Genomic DNA, 17,924 nt, shown 5'->3' with positions numbered 1-17,924 from the left:
TCCAATATCTTATTTTCTTGAGTTAATATGGTTTGTAATTGTACGATTGCACTAGGCACTCATGGAAGTCACTCCCGGGCCAAACAACTCGTCGTGATTGATTTTCCTCCATATATGCACCACCAGCACCACCATCCTATTTATAGTCGCCCCTGTTGTCCGGAATATGGACCAAACGATCATGCAACTTACAACGATCGATCAGTTAAGCTGCAGACTTTTGGGCTCACGCCAGTATTCAGTACTGTTTTGCTTCATGCTTTCGTTGCTTGCGCAATGTTCAGATGAAGCTGCCGACTTCTGCCTCATGGCACAGTTGTTTTGGTCATGCTTTCTTTGTTTCTTTCACAATTTTGTCACGACAGAGTTGTTTGTTCGTACTTTGATTGCTTCTTTCACAGATTTATCACTGGGCTTGGTTGTAACTGCAGGCTTGGGTTGACTTGTTTTGTCTGTACAAACAGTCAGCTTTGTTTATAGGAGCCCGTTAGTAACAAGTCTCCCAACAAGGATTTTTACAATGTTTTGAAAAAATGACAACCGTCCATAAGTACAGATCCAATGGTTAAAAAATAGAAGGAACCTACGAAGAGCCTAAATCGGGGGGCGTCTATTCATAACTCGGGCGAGCGTACGGCAACATATCGCAGAAGGGCGTCTGTCCGACTCCGTCAAGTGGACGTCAGGGCGTCAAGCTGTTTCCTGGGCCGCAATTTCTGGCCCAACGCGATTTTCTTCGGTTTCGGATTTCAACTTCTTCATGCTCTCGTTCAGCTTTGCATTCTCCCGCTGGAGCTTCTTCATTTCGCTGGAGGATTTCTCCTCCTTCTCGCGGAGGGATCGGTTCTCCATCTGAAGTTTCTCGACCTCCTCCCTGGATGTGCTAGATGTTTTCCTCAGTGTCATGAGCTTTCGCAGGTAGTGGTGCAGCCGGTGGATTACAAATATAAAAAGTCGAACATGTGAACATTTAAACAATATAAATTGTTCGAAAAAAATATTTGGAGACTTTCTAAACAATTAAAAATGTTCCTGTTTTTTAGAAACATTTTGCGAAGTATTAAAAAAAAGTTCTGAGTCTTAAACAATTAAAAATGTTCTGAACAAATGTTCACATTTTTTAGTCCAAAAAAAGTTCTGAGTCTTAAACATTTTTTATTAGAACTTTTTTGAATGTTCTGGAACATTTCAAAAGGTTCCCGGACTAGTTTGTGAACATTTCCAAAGTGTGAACATTTCAAAAAATGTTTTGAGAACAACTAAAAATGTTCTGGATAATTACTAGAAATATTCTGAAAGTTTTGAACTTTTTAAAATGTTCCCAAATAATTTGTTCAGAACATTTATTGATGCTCAGAACATTTTGTGGTGTTTTAGAGAAATTTTCCAATCTGTCCACAAAATGTTTGAGAACAACTAAAAATGTTCTGGATAATTACTTTATTCTGAAAGTTTTGAACTTTTTAAAATGTTCCCAAATAATTTGTTCAGAACATTTATTGATGTTCATAATATTTTGTGGTGTTTTAGAGAAATGTTCCAATCTGTCCACAAAATGTTTGAGAACAACTAAAAATGTTCCCGATAATTACTATTCTGAAAGTTTTGAACTTTTTAAAATGTTCCCAAATAATTTGTTCAGAACATTTATTGATGTTCAGAACATTTTGTGGTGTTTTAGAGAAATGTTCCAATCTGTCCACAAAATGTTTGAGAACAACTAAAAATGTTCTGGATAATTACTAGAAATATTCTGAAAGTTTTGAACTTTTTAAAATGTTCCCAAATAATTTGTTCAGAACATTTATTGATGTTCAGAACATTTTGTGGTGTTTTAGAGAAATGTTCCAATTTGTCCACAAAATGTTTGAGAACAACTAAAAATGTTCTGGATAATTACTTGAAATATTATGAAAGTTTTGAACTTTTTAAAATGTTCCCAAATAATTTGTTCAGAACATTTATTGATGTTCAGAATATTTTGTGGTGTTTTAGAGAAATGTTCCAATCTGTCCACAAAATGTTTGAGAGACAGCTAAAAATGTTCTAGATAATTACTAGAAATATTCTGAAAGTTTTGAACTTTTTAAAATGTTCCCAAATAATTTGTTTAGAACATTTATTGATGTTCAGAACATTTTGTGGTGTTTTAGAAAAATGTTCTAATGTGTTTAAAAAATGTTTGAGAACAACTAAAAATGTTCTGGATAATTACTAGAAATATTCTGAAAGTTTTGAACTTTTTAAAATGTTCCCAAATAATTTGTTCAGAACATTTATTGATGTTCAGAACATTTTGTGGTGTTTTAGAGAAATGTTCCAATCTGTCCACAAAATGTTTGAGAACAACTAAAAATGTTCTGGATAATTACTAGAAATATTATGAAAGTTTTGAACTTTTTAAAATGTTCCCAAATAATTTGTTCAGAACATTTATTGATGTTCAGAACATTTTGTGGTGTTTTAGAAAAATGTTTCAATCTGTTCAAAAAATGTTTGAGAACAACTAAAAATGTTCTGTATAATTACTAGAAATATTCTGAAAGTTTTGAACTTTTTTAAATGTTCCCAAATAATTTGTTCAGAACATTTATTGATGTTTAGAACATTTTATTTTGTTTTAGAAAAATGTTGCAATCTGTTCACAAAATATTTGAGAACAACTAAAAATGTTCTGGATAATTACTAGAAATATTCTGAAAGTTTTGAATTTTTTAAAATGTTCCCAAATAATTTGTTCAGAACATTTATTGATGTTCAGAACATTTTGTGGTGTTTTAGAAAAATGTTCCAATCTGTTCACAAAATGTTTGAGAACAACTAAAAATGTTCCTGAAGATTTGGTTGAACACAACTCAGAATGTTCCATTAGAACATTTTAAAATGTTCCTAAATATTCAATGTTTTGGAAAAAAAATGTTCCAAAAATGTTCCAAGGTTCTGGGGATTTAAGAAGTGTTCCAATATTGGACAAGAGTGTTTCGAGGTGCCAGATATGTAAAGTGTTCTATAATTCACTGGAAAAAAGTATAAACTAAGTGACGCAGCAATTACAATTCAGAAAAAAGTTTCTGAGCATCAAAATAATACACTAAATGAGCATGTAGAGAAATATTTTCATTTGAGGCTATGAACTCAGTCTTCAAGATTCTTCCGCAGATTGTAGTCAAAAGCTTCTCTGCCAACAATTGTTGAAACTGATCTTGAAACTTAGAAGAAGCCAACGTTCTATAGAAAAGCAAATGAAGATAAATTAATACATGTTGCATTCAAAAAATTATAAAAATACGCAGAACGATTTTGGAAAAAAAGAAAAATGGACTAACATTTTGTCTCCTAAACGTTGTAATTATATCTGCTTTAGCTTTATTCTCCTTGCTGAAAATCAAGTGAAATAGCTTTTTCTCTCTTAATGCTTGGATGTCTGCCTGAAAAAGATGGATTTGTAAATTTCTGTTATCATTTGTAGTTAAATGAAATAAAAGAATATGTAGCAAAAAGATCAGTTAGAGAGGAGGGGGGGTCTGCTTTTCAACTTACAATATTGAACTTAGCAATGCTTGTACCATCATATGTTTCCATAAAGCATGTTACAAAGATTCCAGAGTCCTCCCTAGTAAAAGTAGATTATTGCAGAAAAAGCATATATCAAATATTTTTTAGTGGAAATCACATATTTGAATGTTTTTCAAAAAAGAAAGAAAGCATGTTTAATAAATATGGCTTACTTTGATTGCTGTTTTGGAACATCAATGTAAGAAACAATGAAGTCACGTATGTTGAATTTTTGGAATGATGGAAATGCCAAGATGAATAAGATTCTAAAGTTGTAAACCACAGTATTTGTCACTTTCAATGTCCTGTCGGCTCCGTATTCTGGAGATAAAATATCAAATCTTCCTTTGATGAAATTGACAACCACCAACACCCATTGTTTGTCAATAAAACATGGAATATGTACCTGGATTTAAAAACATGAAATTGTCATGAATGGAAAATAAAGATATCAGTAACAAAAACAAAAAAACTATTGATTGAAGCCATGAACTCACCAGATTACAACTGTTCGGATCTACTCCAATGATTTGTATAAATTCACTCTTCAAATTTTTAGGATCAAGGGAATGATTCATTAAGATAGACTGAAAAAGAATGTAAACAAATAAGTAGAAATTAACAGATAACAATATTTTATTCTCTGAATTATATAAATCTGAAATTTGATGAAGTGTCTTACTGCAGTAACATTGGAGAGGAATATCTTTGAGATGTGGCAATTTAGTTGAGGGGATTGTTGGTATGAGAATAACTTACAAAAACAATCCATAACTCTAAAATGAAACCATCCCCCGGGCATCATAGAAAGGGAAAGTGTTCTTTGGTCAACCCAGATCCCATCTTTTTCAAATATCCTAGGACTGCGAATGAAATGTAATGAAAATGATTAAATTAAACAAACAAAATGAAAATTGAAAGAACTTGAGCATTTGTGATATATTTAATTTCGCTGACCAAAATCTGTGAAATAACAAACCTGAAGGTTAACTTTGAAACGTTATGTGTAAGCAAGGAATAGAAGCTGTGCTCCAGAGGGGTTGGAAATATGGATTGGATGTTTGTAGAATGTATTCTTGAACTTGATTCTGTTGGAACATAATTGAATTCTGAAATCTGCATAAGTTCACTACTTTTGATGAAGTTTTTTCCTAGGCCACTTGTGGCCGCAACAGTTGGATTCTTACTCATTCCAGAATTTTGTGCAAGTTCTTCGGCGAATATATCAAAATTTGGAAAACCCTGCTGCAGATCAACTTTTGTCATAGTTCGGCCAAGCAAAGCTTCATTCAATGATAAGCCGTATTTGGGTCCTTTGATGAATGTTCCACTGACTGATTGGATACCAATTCGTTGGTTACCATCATTTACAGGTCTCGGAATGTCCATCGGAACATTGGCTTGTTGGGGGATGAAAGAATCCAGTAGAACTTTCTCTTCAGGAATTCTTTTTTTGGCTTGTAAAGAATCTGGAGCAAACAAATGAAGGATTATTAGTAAAAATGAAACATAACAGCTGAAAGTGTTTGTAAGAAGAGTTAAATAATTTATGAGAATATTTTACCATTGCATTTGTATTGACCAAGCTTTATCAAGTCAACAATTTCTTCATTACTGAATAGATTATAATCAGATTTCAGCTCATGTAAACCAGAAATCAAATGATCAAAACTATCATAAGTACTATCGAGAGTACTATCAAGATCTGTGACTTTTGGAAATTCAAGAATTTCAGAACACAGTTTTGAAAAAACTTGTTCAACAATGCTTGTGTATTTCACTTCTTCTTTGAGTTCAGGGACAGGCAACATTTTGAAGTCAAGTTCATTTCTCTGCAGCTTTTGCCTCTTTTGAAAATGAGTCTCATGGACTGAAAGATGAGCATGTTCACATTCTGAATCTGAATCTTCAAGAAATTCCAAAGTCTTCTCTTTGGTTTTCTGCAGTGTTTTCGATGACACTACAGAAAGAACACTATGAACAAAGTCTGAGGTGTCTTTCATGATTCTCTGGGATATAGAATGTTGGAACTTCTTTGAAAGTGTAGATATTTGAAGCTTGACCTATTTACATAATTTGTTAAGATGTTAAAATGAAATATAGTTGAAGAGTTAAAACAATACTAAAACAGAAAATGGTTAGTAAAAATGAAAATATAAGAATATGATCTTACACTTTCAATTTGATCTGGTGGACAATTTTCTTTTATGATACCTTCTAAATCATTTGCAAAAACTGAGTAATGATTCTCTTCATTAAAACATTCTTTGAAAGGGGTGCAACAGAGATGTTTTACCTAGCAGAAAAAAAGAGGAAATGAAGTCAATGAACTGAAATGTAAAAAGAGTAACAATAATTATTAGTAGAAGACAATGTTGTTTGGCTTACTGGTAATCTGCCAAATTGATTATTTGAACCAGGCTGTGCATCAAGTAGTGTGAATGTTTGTATGACAGTTGTTGACCAGAATTTCAATCTTGGGGGTGCCATTCCGAAATTGAATTCAGAGGAATAGAGAAACTCAAGATAAGCCACCTAAAAACACACAGTAATTAAGTTTTTTGCGTGTGGAATGATTTATAGATCATTGTTAGGAATCTGTATTATTGTTCTCTAAGATGTAAGTACTTACCACTAAGAGAAGGACACAACCACCAGTTGGAATGCTTTGTCCGTTACTCTCCATATTCTGATACTTTTTCAAAGAAGAATTTAACCACTGCAGAACCAATGAGCACCAGTCTAGTTGAATAATTTCATCAACAACAATGACAGCAGAGTAGTATTTGGAGCTGCAAACATTCTTAGTGTTGGGGCAAAGAAATGAAGACAATGCCAACAAGACGAAAGCTCTTGCAAAATTTTCTCCCTTGAAGTCTGGTGTTATAATAGACACTAACTCATCGACAGAAGGTGTTCTTCCAGCTGAATTGAATTGTAGTTTGATAAACTGATAAGCTTCTTCATTTCTACAGCATGGTATTGTTTCATTGCTCATGGGGATACCGAGAATTGATTTGACTACAGCAGAATTAATTGTGAATGATAAACCATTTGGAAGATTGACTGTATTAGATGCAGTGTCAAATCTATCTGCCAGCCATAACACGAGATTCTTTGGAACTGATGAACAACAAAGATCCAGAATGGTTGAAAAACCAACATTTGATACAACTTGTTTCTGATCATCATTTAACTGGCCGATAACATGCATTAATTTGAAAGTGGAGTTCATCATGTTTAGATCCTAGAAAAACATTGAAAAAGACAGATTAAAGATGTAGAACTTGTAATTATATTTGTAGAAACACCGATAATCTGATTTGAAGTCGGTGATTTGAAATTTCGGGCAAGAGTACCTGATCCAATCTTTTTGAGGGTGGAATTGCTGGAACTTTAAAAGAACTTTTACTGGTACTCCCCATTTTAATTACTCTAGATGACACCTGAAAATAAGAATGATCAGTCTAGAATAAGATAAGTTAGTAGATTTCTGTTTTAATTGAAAAAAAAATATTAGTGGTCCCAGAAAAACATCTACAGTTGAATTTCATTGGTTGGGTAAGCTGTAAAATATAAGAGTCTCTTACTGATGAATTCCAACAGTAATGTGAATCTGTAAATTAGCACACCTTGTAAAAAAAGTCTGGAAGCCTAAACGCTATCATCTAATTACAGCACACCATGAATTCCAAAAAGTAATGTTTAAAAGAAATGTTAGAACCCTAGAAGTGAACCAGACTCAGTTTTGGGTTATGGGGCCTAGAATTCTTCAATCGACTTGTAGGAACTAGTTAGTGTGCCAATGAAAAATGGTCTTACAGATTTGGAATATAGAAAATGGTATTCTGAATTTGGGAAACGCAGATCTGAGCAATGAAAGTTTTCTTCTAGTGGCGGACCAAAAAAGCAGGGGACCCAAAGATGAAAAAACAAAAGGGCGGATCCATGATGCAGGGAGGGATGGAGTTCGAAAAAAGAAAGAAGTTTACCTGCTGTTAACTTCAGAAATCTGGAGCCATGGGTGGGGAGCTTTTGAGTAGTCTCCTCTCTGTTGGAAGAAAGAGTGGCAAGAGGCTCTTCTAAAAAAAATGATGTGGCTCGAGTTACTCTGCATACCGGTTCAATAAAAAAACAAAAAAGGACCAAACTACCCTTACCTTTAGACGGCTTGAGAAAGGGGAAAGAAACCAATCCTATTGAAGTCAACAGAAAAAAAGAGAAGACCGCCGCGCGCCGCCGGCGTGGGGGGATCATCTGAAGAGAATGGGGGGCGATTTGATTGATGCAAGATTGGGCTTCAGTCGAACATCAGATTTGGAGATTGAAACTTCGAAATCTACAAAGGTTAGAACGCTTTGTTTCTCTGAGTTGCGCCTTTCTTGTTTCGAAAATTGCTGATACTTTACTAATAGATCGAATTGCAAGTAATCTAGTACTCGTGCCTAAAAACAGAAGTTGTACAAGAACAATTTGTATAGAGTTTGACATATTATTATTTATGTTAGGTATGTTTATCTGGTTCAATCAACAGTGTTACAGCTGCGACAAGGCATGAATATGAAACTACCTTAAAGAATCAGGATCCAGATGTTTATGATTTGAATCCAATAACCAAGGTAAGACAAAATTTAACATTGTATAGATACCAGCCAAAAATAGATATTATGTCTGTCTAAATAATTTTCTTTTCAGGATACTGGATTGGAAGACTCTTTTATGCAGAAAACAACAAATATTGGAAAGAAGTTTGAGAGTGTGGTATCTGAACTAAAGAAGGTAAAACTTAAATTTTGTTCTCAAATGATGTTGTCATGAAAACTGCATTGAGTTTGGTAGTTGTTATTTCAATAAAATTGTACATGCAGAAGTTGGATGATAATGCAAGTTCCAGAAATGATGTTTCAGCACAGAGTGATATGGTGAACCAATCGGTATGTGCTTGTGGTTCTATATCAGAAAATATGAATTGAGTTGAAGTGAAAAAAAGCTTTATCAATATTTTTTGTGTGTGATGACTATGGAACTATGTTATGACTTAAACTACTCAAATATTATTTAGGTTCCCATGCTTGCAATTGCTGATATCTATAATGAGGAAAGATGTGAATTAGCTGGCTTGTACAATGATGGAGAGCACTATGATTCAGAGGTAATTGGGGGGGAGGGTGAAAACTTAAATGATTCCATCTGTAGATTGAAATAATTACCTTACTATTTTGGAAGTGAAAGTGAATATTGAAAAAATACTTTGTATTCAGGATTCCGCAGAGGGTGGTTTTCTAACAGATGAAGAAGGGGAAGATGCTGTTGCCGAAGATGAAGAATATTTGTTTCCCAACCCAGATGAGGCTGAAGGTACCAAGAAACCAGAGATTGGAATGAGTTTTGACACGCTGGATGATGCTCACAGATTCGTGAATATATATGGGCAAGTGAATGGATTTGCAGTTTTTAAGGGGAGAAACTACAAAAATAAGAAAATATTTTTGATGTGCAATAAAAGTAAGAAAGCAGCAGAGCCAAAGAATCCACACAAGAAAAGGAAAAGATCCTATGTTAAGGGAACCAGTTGCAAGATGAGGATCATTGTAGTGTTGCAGCAAGGCAGATGGAAGTTCAGTGATGTAGATCTTGTGCATAATCATGATTTAGTGAGCAGCCCTTCTTTGACCAAATTCTTCATTAATCATAGATATATGACTGTTGAGGAGAAAAAATTTTCAAGAATTCTCCAAGAAGCTAGAATAAAGCCAAGGAGAATAATGCAAATATTTAGAAAGATGAAAGGCAGCTTCAAGAACATGAATTTTGGGAGAACACAGCTTAAAAATCTGAAGCAAGCTGATAGAAAGCAAAAGATGAGAAATACAGATATAGATAGCACCATGAACTACGTGAAGAAAATGCAAAAGCAACATCCTGGTTTCTACTACACTATGAGAACAGATGACGACAACACGGTTAGAAGTATTTTCTGGACTGATGCGTCTTCAAGACTAAACTACAAGCTGTATGGAGATTTCATTTCTTTTGATACTACTTTCAGCACAAATAAGTATAATATGCCTTTTGCTCCTTTGGTTGGGATTAATGGTCATGGGAGAACTGTGGTTTTTGGATATGCATTGCTAGAAAATCAAACTGCAGAAACTTTCTCTTGGCTATTTAATGTACTGCTGGAAGTAATGGATGGTAGAAGACCAGAAATTATAATTACAGATCAAGATGCTGCTATGAAGAAGGCAATATTTGAAGTTTTTGGGACAGAAGTTCATAGAAATTGCTTTTGGCATATCATGAGGAATGCTAGAGAGAATCTTGGAACCTTATTGAAAGACATAGAAAATCTCGGAAAAGAATTAGAGAAGGTGATATATGAGTCCATAAGTAGAGAGGAATTTGATGAAGGGTGGACAGCCATCATAGAAAAATATGGTCTGCAAGAAAATTCATCCCTGAAATTGATGTGGAAAAATAGACATATGTGGGTACCAGCTTACTTCATGGACGTGTTCTGTCCATTCATCAAGACCACGGGTAGAAGTGAAAGCACCAATTCATCATTTAAGGATTATGTTTTGAGAAAGGATAGCATAGAAACATTCCTTCAGCAATGTGAGATATTTCAGGAGGAACAAGCTGAAATTGAGCGGAGGGACAGATTTGAATCAAATGTTCAGGAGCCGGTTTTTGCTTCTATGCAAATGATTGAGAGGCATGCTGCAGAGGTTTACACGAGAAGCATATATCTGAAATTTCAAAAAGAAGTTCACAATTCTGGAGCGTACTCTATTGAAGAGGTAGAAAAGGATGTGAAATATAATGTTCATAGGCTTATCCAGCATGAAGATATTGAGTTCTATAGGAAGACTTTTACAATTGAAGTTGACCAGAACTATAATTCATTCAATTGTATTTGCAAAAAGTACAACAGGGATGGGATCGTTTGCTGCCATGTGCTCAGGTTATTTACACAGCTTGGTATCCACAAAATTCCAGATAACTACATCAAGCAAAGATGGACTAAAAGCTATTTGGAAGAAGAATTGAAAAGGCATAAGCTTAAAGGACTTGAACAAATAGTAGATTGTAGAGATGACCCAATATTTAGGCATGCTATGATGATGAATTCCTTGTCGGAAATGTGCTCGAAAGTTTGCAAAGATTCTGAAAGAAGTGAGAAGTTTATGAAGGAAGTTCAAATGGTTTTTGACAGAATGGAATGTGAAGAAAATGCTTCTCAATCAACTGATTTAGTTGTGTACAAAGACCCAGCAATTGTAGAAGCTGTTAGTGTCGATAAGGGCCACAGGTTGTGTCGGCCGGCTGAGAAAAGTTCAATGCAAAAAATTCAAAAGGAGAAGGCAGCCAAGGAGAAGGCGGCGAAAATGAAGGAGAATGCTACTCCCAAGAAAAAGCAGATCAGCAAGCAGCATCCAAAAAAAAAAGGCAAGACAGAAGCAAATGCTAGTGAAGTAGATGGTGCTCCAAAAGAAAAGTGATTCTTGAGACTTTATTAGCTACGATAGAAATATGATTATGAATTAAGTTAAATAAATTGTTGTTGCTCAAATGTGGGAGGGGGTTAATTATGAATTGACCTTCGTCTTCTTTAAGTAGTTATTGTCTACGTGTTGCAAACAAAAACAGACATGTGGTTGTGTGTGTGACTACAAAGTTATTAGAATTGATGGAGAAATAGTGCAGTTGGCTGATCAGCTATAACTGTTGAAAATTGAAGCTCCTTGAAGACATCTCATCTTGTGACTACAAAGTTATTTCTGATTTTTTCTTATTAGTTATCGCAATGGAATCAATGCAGTTGGCTAAAATCAAGCGGCGTGAAAAAAGACTCCGAATCTTTGACACACTAACAGTTGACTAAATCAGTCAGCGATGTTGAAAAAATAAATCCAGTTACTAATAATCCTTCACCCATAACTAGAAGAGATGTGCACCACGTACTGAAGTCTCCAATCTTTAGCTGGCCTGAAAACTCAGTGTTTCTCCTCTTCCTTTTGCCCTTTGGAGCAAAACTGATCGGAATGGTTATCTAACTAATTGTCAGTACTTGATGCTATAAGAGGGGTTAAAGCACTGACTCCAATGTTCGAGGGGACAAAAAGGAAGCCAATGTGAACGCATACAAGTTGAAATTCAAAAAAAAATTGAATCATTGATCTGCACCTTATGTCAGGTAATTAACACACAATGGGAAACAAATTTGCAGGTGAACGCAGCTCTGGAAAAGAGAAACAGAAACCCAGGGGACATCGATCCTTTGTCAACCAAAGTCGGATGATTATTACAAATAGAAATTAGATTAGTAACTGATTACATACGGAATGTTTAGTTTCCAGAAACAGAAACTTTAAAAAATAGCATTGAACAAGCAACTTCCGAAAACTAGAACATCCAAGCACTGCCCAGCATAGAGGGTGCAGGGGTAGCAATGTACTTGAGCTCTGATTTCCATGTTATACCACCCTAAAAAAAATCCAAGTTTAACTTGGGTACAGATTACATTAGTTTTGACACATATTTTGATTGCTACAGCTATCCCAAAAAGCAAAATTTCTGTAGGGGGATGGAATAGAAGATATCAAGGCTGATCTTCGGTTTGGTTGTTCTTTATTGCAGCTTCATTAAGATCTGAATTCATCAACTTGTAAGCGATGAGCTTCCTGAATTTAGTTGCTTCAGTCTGTTTTGGGAAAATAAAATGAAATTGAAAGTCAGCTTATTACTTCATAAAGAGGGAAGCATGATTCAAAAACAATATAGAAACGCTGGTAAGATATAATTTGGTCAAAAGATTGTTAAAAAAGCACTATGTTGATTATTAAAAATAATTCAATGAATGAGTACTTACGTGGTCAAATATCTTAATCACCGAACCATTCCAGTTGTACATAAGCAACATAGCAAAGATGCCTGAATCAAACCTGGACACAAAAAAAATTAAAAAATTAAAAAAGTTTACCATGGATGTATTCCCTGGTATGTTTGGTTAAAAGAAGAAACTAAAGCTACATACTTTTGAAATGGTGAGTTGGAGTGCTTTGGACATCTTGGAACTTGTAATTCATAATTCTGCAAGTCTCTGTCAAAAATTTCAGCAACTTTACAAGTTCTTTGGAAATTGATAACCTGAAATGCAAAGTGACCAAAATGAAACTAATAAGAAAAATGAAAACAGAATTGAAAGTGAACACTTGCATCAAGCTGACAGGACAAAAAGACAAATACCACATTGTTTGTAGCAAATTTTATTGAATTTGCAGGCAATACGGATTCAGAGTTTGAAGCTCGAATTGCTGGATCAAAAAAGTGGACTTTCTTGACAAGGTAGTTGATGCATATGAGGATCCAATGTTCATTGAGTATCAAGGGGAACAATAACTGTCAACGAAAAATAAATTACATGATAAGAAAACTTAGAAAGTTAAATGACGAAAAAAAACATCATACAAAAATTGGAAAAAGAAAGCAAGAATTAAAGAAAGGTACCAGATCAGCATTTGCGATGTCCATTTGTTCATTGATCCTTGTCAGTTCTGGCTCATTGGACTCTGGAATATATGTCTTAGGATCAAGCATGAGTTTTTCCTGCTCCAAAGAAATGTGAAAAAAATTCAGTATATGAAGACATTAAAAAACTAAGATTTGTGCGTGCAGAAAATTTGAGATAAAAAAATAGGTAGAAGAGTAGTACCACTAAAAAAGGTGTGAAAGCAACTTTGTTACGATCATAAATGTTTTCAGTATTAAGCTTGTGATCATCATTGAAGTATTGCACAAAAACTGCCATTAAATCATTGGACACAAAACCTCTGGGCTGAAGAGAAAGACGAAATGAATCATATGAACATTCAAATCCAGCGATTGAGACAAAAGTTGGGCTGCAAAGATGAGAAGAAAAAATAATAGATGAGTTATACATTGAAATTAAATTGATGTGAAACAAAAGGGGAGACAGGGGGTGTGTGGCCTTACGATGGGTCATTCTCAATTGGATCAATGTTTTGTGAACGAACATACTTGATATATGAAAGTTCCATTTCATCAGTCAACTTGATTTTGACAGGGGAGTTAACATGAGCTGAGGGGATAGCTGCCCTCTTCTTCCTTTTCTTCTTATCAATTGTAGATGAACCCATTCTGCACTTTCTTTTTGGATTAATACCACAAGGGGCTGGAAAAAAAAGGGGACCAGGAAAAATTAAGAAGCATACACAAATAAAAAAATGAAATAAGACAAAGAATTAAATATGATAGGTAAACCTGTGTCATTCATAACCAATGGCTCAATGTCTTGTTCAAAACCGCCGACACCTTCCATTTGATCAGTGAATGTTGGGGTGCTTGGACAATTAATATCATCATTCAGCGCTGCTTGAGTATTAGAGCATGATTTTTGGCGATCATGATTAAACGAACTTGAAACAAGTCTCTCTTCATCAGTATGATCGACAAGATTATCAGTTTCTTGTTGTATATTGGACAAATCATGACGTGTATCATTTTCAGTGAGAGTTGATTCAGAAACAGCAACATTCTCACTGTGGCAATGGATATGAAGAGATCCTGAATCGTTTGTAAGCTTATCAGTTTCCTCTGAATTAGTGGCATACTTGACAGACTCAATGTGTGCAAGTATCTCAGAAGAGAGTAGAGACAGCCGATTTGAGAAAACAAAACCAAACTGATTCGCGAAGTCCGAATAAACTGTTTCACCCTTGTCAACAATGCCAGCAGAAACATCATTTTTTAGAAGATTGCAATGCTTATCTATCAATCCTTCAATACTTGGGATGATCTACAAAAAGTTGATATAAATCAATAAAACTGGACATAAAAAAGGGGACATATGAAAAGGGGAAAAAACTCACTTGAAAAGGGGCAACAGATTCATGATGTGAGGCTGGAAAAAAATCTGAGCTTATAGAATAATCATGTTCAATAGGTCCATCAGCAAGAGGCTCTTCGAAGTATGGTGAAGATATCAGACTACGAAACTGCATAAACAAATGAATAAATAAAAAACTATCTATGAATAATAAGAGGTTGGCAGTGTGTAGGTGTAAAACAAAAACTGAAGTAATGTAATAATCATATGACCGATTACCATCGAGAATAAAGAATGTATGTCGCTTACCTCAAGAATTCCATACGAAGGGCGACCTGGGTTTGATAGATTTCTGTCCACATTGGCAGCGAAAAGGAAGTCCTCTGATCTAACATTACAAATTCTTGGAACATCATAGCAAAAATTGTGATGATTGGCATATTCATGGCTGAAGTCGATGAAATCCATGTAGGCAATCTGCAGGAATAACAAGATTTTATGATGTAGAACAGGTAAAAGAAGAGTGTGAACCAGACTGGGAAAAAACAGTAAGAAATGAAAATAAAAAACTTACAGCAAGGAGTGGGAGGCAAGAGCCAACGTATATCTTCCCATCATCTTTTGAAGAGATGAAACCTTGGTATTTTTTAACCTCAGATAAAATGTAGTTCAGCACATGAGTGCTCCAATCAAAAGTGTTGATTTGGGAAACATCCAAGAGATATGGAAGATAGTTGATGTTAACAAAGTTCTGAGTAGAAGGGCAAATGATGGTAGAAAGAGCAACAAGCATGAACCATTTAATAAATGATTCCTCATCATGTTGATCGAGAAGGTTACGAACAGCATCACGGATGGAAAGTTTGTCAGAAATTTTGACACCACCAGAATGCAGAATGATCGGGATCTCTCCAGAAGGTATTCCAATTATTTGTTGAACCATGTATCTTGTGAACTTGAAAGATTTCAATCTGTGCTTGAATTGGGAGAGATCAGTAACAACCTGCCCCATGACCCATTCAAGGAAAGGCATAGGCACTGTGAACTTGCGAAAACCCAGAAACTTTTCAAAACCATTCTTCGCCAAGAAACCTTTCTGATCTTCTGAAAGAGAATCTATGACTTTTTGAAAACGATGGGTAGAGAAGCGATACTTGACACGATCCATAGCTGTTGTCATACTAGACAAAACACCCTAAAAATAAAATGGAAAAACCTTGAAATAAATTAGAAATATGATATAAGAAAAACTATGTTAGTAAACTGTAAACACAAGAAAAAAGTTAAAAATATTACACGCATGAATTCTTTGTAACACATGAATATTTGTAACCCATACAATCACTCTGCACAAGGGGGTGTTTACCCAGACATTCTCAAACTGCACATGGGGGATGTTTGTAACACAGCAACCTAACTACATACATGTAAAATCATAAAAAGGAGATCTCTAATTGGATACACAAAAATAAGGGGATTGGGGCGAAGATTTTCAACTAATTACATGTATGAGAAAAAACAATCCTAAGCAAAAAGAAGTACGGGATCCAGATGATAGCTCTAGCTAATAAAACATAAAACTTGCATTCAAAGAGGGAGACGACTTGATTTGCACTTGAACTAAGAATGGCACGACTCAAAATAAATTGGACTAGCAGACGAAGAAATGAATCGGAACAAAGTCGTCTCCCTGGGACTTGACCTAGAGAAGAAGAACAAAGGGAACAGCCAAGAGAAGCTGGGAACGAACCTAGAAAGATGCTGCAAAGAGATCGAGTGCCACCATGAAGACGCGCAGAGGAAATGGAAATTCACCAGAAGAGAAACCCTAACAGCGAACCCGGAATGGGGGAGGGGCGGCGGATGAATCGAGATAGAACGACGACTGGGTAAAAAAAAAATGGGCCAACCTGGTTAATGGCCCGTGAGGGGTTAAAGGGCCACGGGGAGGCTCAACGGTGACTAACGGCGAGCGGACGGAAAGCCCTTCTGCGATGGATTGGAGCGCAGAAGCGCGCGCGATGAATAGACACGCTGCTAAATCGTGGACCGGAACCAAAAATTTGTGGGCTAGGAACTGGTTGGGAGATTAATTGAAAGGGTAGATTAGTATTTTCACAGCAACATCTAGTCAATATCCGATTCCCCATTATATCAGAGAAAAACTCAAATACCCTCTCGTTGCCAATTGCTGGTGGCATCAAGTCTCGTCGGACTGCATGGCCGGCCGCCGCCGGCGACTCCCTATGCAGCCGAACTTGAAGCCCCTCTGCAGACGAGGCGGAGGAGGGGTTTGCTGGCCGCCGCCGGTGACTCCCTGCACATCGGGATGTTGAAGACCCTCCGTAGGTCGAGCGGAGGAGGGGTTTGCCGGCGACTCCATGTGCAGCCGGACTTTGAAGCCCCTCCGTAAGCCACGCAAGAGATTTCTTCAACCTCGATCTGCTCTCGCTGAACTGAACGGTCACAGTTTAATCAGCGGAGAAAATTTACTCTACTACCCTTGCTTAATAAAAATCCTCTCCTTTTACAATCAACGGCTGAGAATAATTAATGCAGGAGGAACCTGAGGTTCCTTTCAAGCACTGTAACCAGTCTCCCAACGTTATAGTTTGATGTTGGTCGCCAATTATGTGATGATGACACAAGGTACGTGCACTTTGCATTTTTAATATATGTATTGGGAGGATTAATGGCTATAAAGAATTTGGACTCTTTATTAAGAGACATAATGTATGACATCATGGTGTGTTGTGTTCTCGATATATAACCACTATTTGGTTGATGTTCCAAATGAGCTAAGTTAAAATTTTCACATAAGCAAATCCCTGGTCAAACGGTGGTCAAATTCTGTTGTTATCGATAGTTTGCTTAATTCACATTAGATGTAGCAAACAAAAGAATCCAATTGTGCAAATATTGGTTTCATCTTGATGGAAGCGCTTACACAAATTAACAAAAATAAGCAAGGTCGTTGTACCTTACCGTACGGCAGTTAACTTGACCATCTCGCTTTCACTTGGTCATGAAGAAGAGACATATGCACACACGGAGTAGCGCTTTCCGGTCAGTAAAAGGCTGCTGCTTACCAGGATATAGTCAGTAAACATTTCTGGCGTGTTCTGTGAACGAGTCTGTAGGATTTCAATGTGTTCATTCCTTCCACTTGCGAGAAAACATGGGCACTATTAAATAAAACGAGAGAACACATGAGAACACGATCAGTGGCAACCATTAGTAATATCCGTCGATGGAGGCAGGGAATCAATTTTGTTTCCCAGTCTTACTTATGAATACCATGATAAGTGGAATTCTTGTCTGTTCTTTTTTGTAATTTGCAATGAGCAAAAAATAATCCAGCATGATTTCTCAGAAGAATTTCTAACGAAGTTCTGACCGTCCACAATGGAGAGAGAGCAAATGAAGGAGCAAATGTACTGTTTGGCACTGTAGACGCACTGTAGACAGTAAATATGTGAGAGGGCGTGGGAAACGAGGAGGAGGAGGAGGAGCAAAT

At 35.9% G+C, this 17,924-nt stretch overlaps 3 protein-coding genes across 3 annotated transcripts; 1 reads left to right on the top strand and 2 right to left on the bottom strand.

Annotated features, from left to right (window-relative positions):
- Window positions 1-2,941: 2,941 nt before the first annotated feature.
- LOC120675203 lies at window positions 2,942-7,652 on the bottom strand. Its single transcript, XM_039956309.1, has 13 exons — window positions 7,548-7,652; window positions 6,915-7,001; window positions 6,188-6,802; window positions 5,944-6,090; window positions 5,729-5,851; window positions 5,120-5,618; window positions 4,535-5,024; window positions 4,238-4,418; window positions 4,053-4,142; window positions 3,729-3,961; window positions 3,541-3,613; window positions 3,327-3,428; window positions 2,942-3,228 (listed from the first exon to the last, which is right to left on the bottom strand). The coding sequence occupies exons 2-13, from the start codon at window positions 6,978-6,980 to the stop codon at window positions 3,211-3,213; spliced, it is 2,637 nt and encodes an 878-aa protein (XP_039812243.1). The 5' UTR covers window positions 6,981-7,001; window positions 7,548-7,652; the 3' UTR covers window positions 2,942-3,210.
- A 169-nt stretch (window positions 7,653-7,821) lies between these two features.
- LOC120674815 (protein FAR1-RELATED SEQUENCE 5-like) lies at window positions 7,822-11,060 on the top strand. The gene is made up of 6 exons (XM_039955931.1): window positions 7,822-7,902; window positions 8,064-8,174; window positions 8,251-8,334; window positions 8,424-8,489; window positions 8,618-8,707; window positions 8,817-11,060. The coding sequence occupies exons 1-6, from the start codon at window positions 7,822-7,824 to the stop codon at window positions 11,058-11,060; spliced, it is 2,676 nt and encodes an 891-aa protein (XP_039811865.1).
- An 800-nt stretch (window positions 11,061-11,860) lies between these two features.
- LOC120676762 lies at window positions 11,861-16,311 on the bottom strand. Its single transcript, XM_039958096.1, has 12 exons — window positions 16,158-16,311; window positions 14,982-15,602; window positions 14,717-14,884; window positions 14,451-14,576; window positions 13,843-14,377; window positions 13,555-13,753; window positions 13,274-13,460; window positions 13,069-13,167; window positions 12,808-12,960; window positions 12,596-12,708; window positions 12,431-12,503; window positions 11,861-12,262 (listed from the first exon to the last, which is right to left on the bottom strand). Exons 2-12 carry the CDS (start codon window positions 15,585-15,587, stop codon window positions 12,161-12,163), a joined length of 2,361 nt encoding a protein of 786 aa, XP_039814030.1. The 5' UTR covers window positions 15,588-15,602; window positions 16,158-16,311; the 3' UTR covers window positions 11,861-12,160.
- Between the last annotated feature and the right edge of the window lie 1,613 nt (window positions 16,312-17,924).

This window comes from Panicum virgatum, chromosome 5N (genome assembly GCF_016808335.1).
Source record: "Panicum virgatum strain AP13 chromosome 5N, P.virgatum_v5, whole genome shotgun sequence".
Taxonomy (NCBI): Eukaryota; Viridiplantae; Streptophyta; class Magnoliopsida; order Poales; family Poaceae; genus Panicum; species Panicum virgatum.
This window is presented reverse-complemented; position numbering and strand designations above follow the sequence as displayed.

Bases quoted from the DNA above. Each gene is read 5' to 3' on its own strand.
- LOC120675203 (XM_039956309.1), bottom strand. From the start codon at position 6,980: ATGGGGAGTACCAGTAAAAGTTCTTTTAAAGTTCCAGCAATTCCACCC. The intron at 5,619-5,728 runs GTAAGATCATAT...TTATGTAAATAG, and splicing joins CACCAGATCAAATTGAAAGT to GTCAAGCTTCAAATATCTAC. The intron at 4,419-4,534 runs GTTTGTTATTTC...TTTCATTCGCAG, and splicing joins GTTTCAAAGTTAACCTTCAG to TCCTAGGATATTTGAAAAAG.
- LOC120676762 (XM_039958096.1), bottom strand. From the start codon at position 15,587: ATGACAACAGCTATGGATCGTGTCAAGTATCGCTTCTCTACCCATCGT. The intron at 13,168-13,273 runs GTACTACTCTTC...TCTTTGGAGCAG, and splicing joins CTTTCACACCTTTTTTAGTG to GAAAAACTCATGCTTGATCC. The intron at 12,961-13,068 runs GTACCTTTCTTT...TTTCGTTGACAG, and splicing joins ACATCGCAAATGCTGATCTG to TTATTGTTCCCCTTGATACT.
- LOC120674815 (XM_039955931.1), top strand. From the start codon at position 7,822: ATGGGGGGCGATTTGATTGATGCAAGATTGGGCTTCAGTCGAACATCA. The intron at 8,490-8,617 runs GTATGTGCTTGT...AATATTATTTAG, and splicing joins GTGATATGGTGAACCAATCG to GTTCCCATGCTTGCAATTGC. The intron at 8,708-8,816 runs GTAATTGGGGGG...CTTTGTATTCAG, and splicing joins GAGAGCACTATGATTCAGAG to GATTCCGCAGAGGGTGGTTT.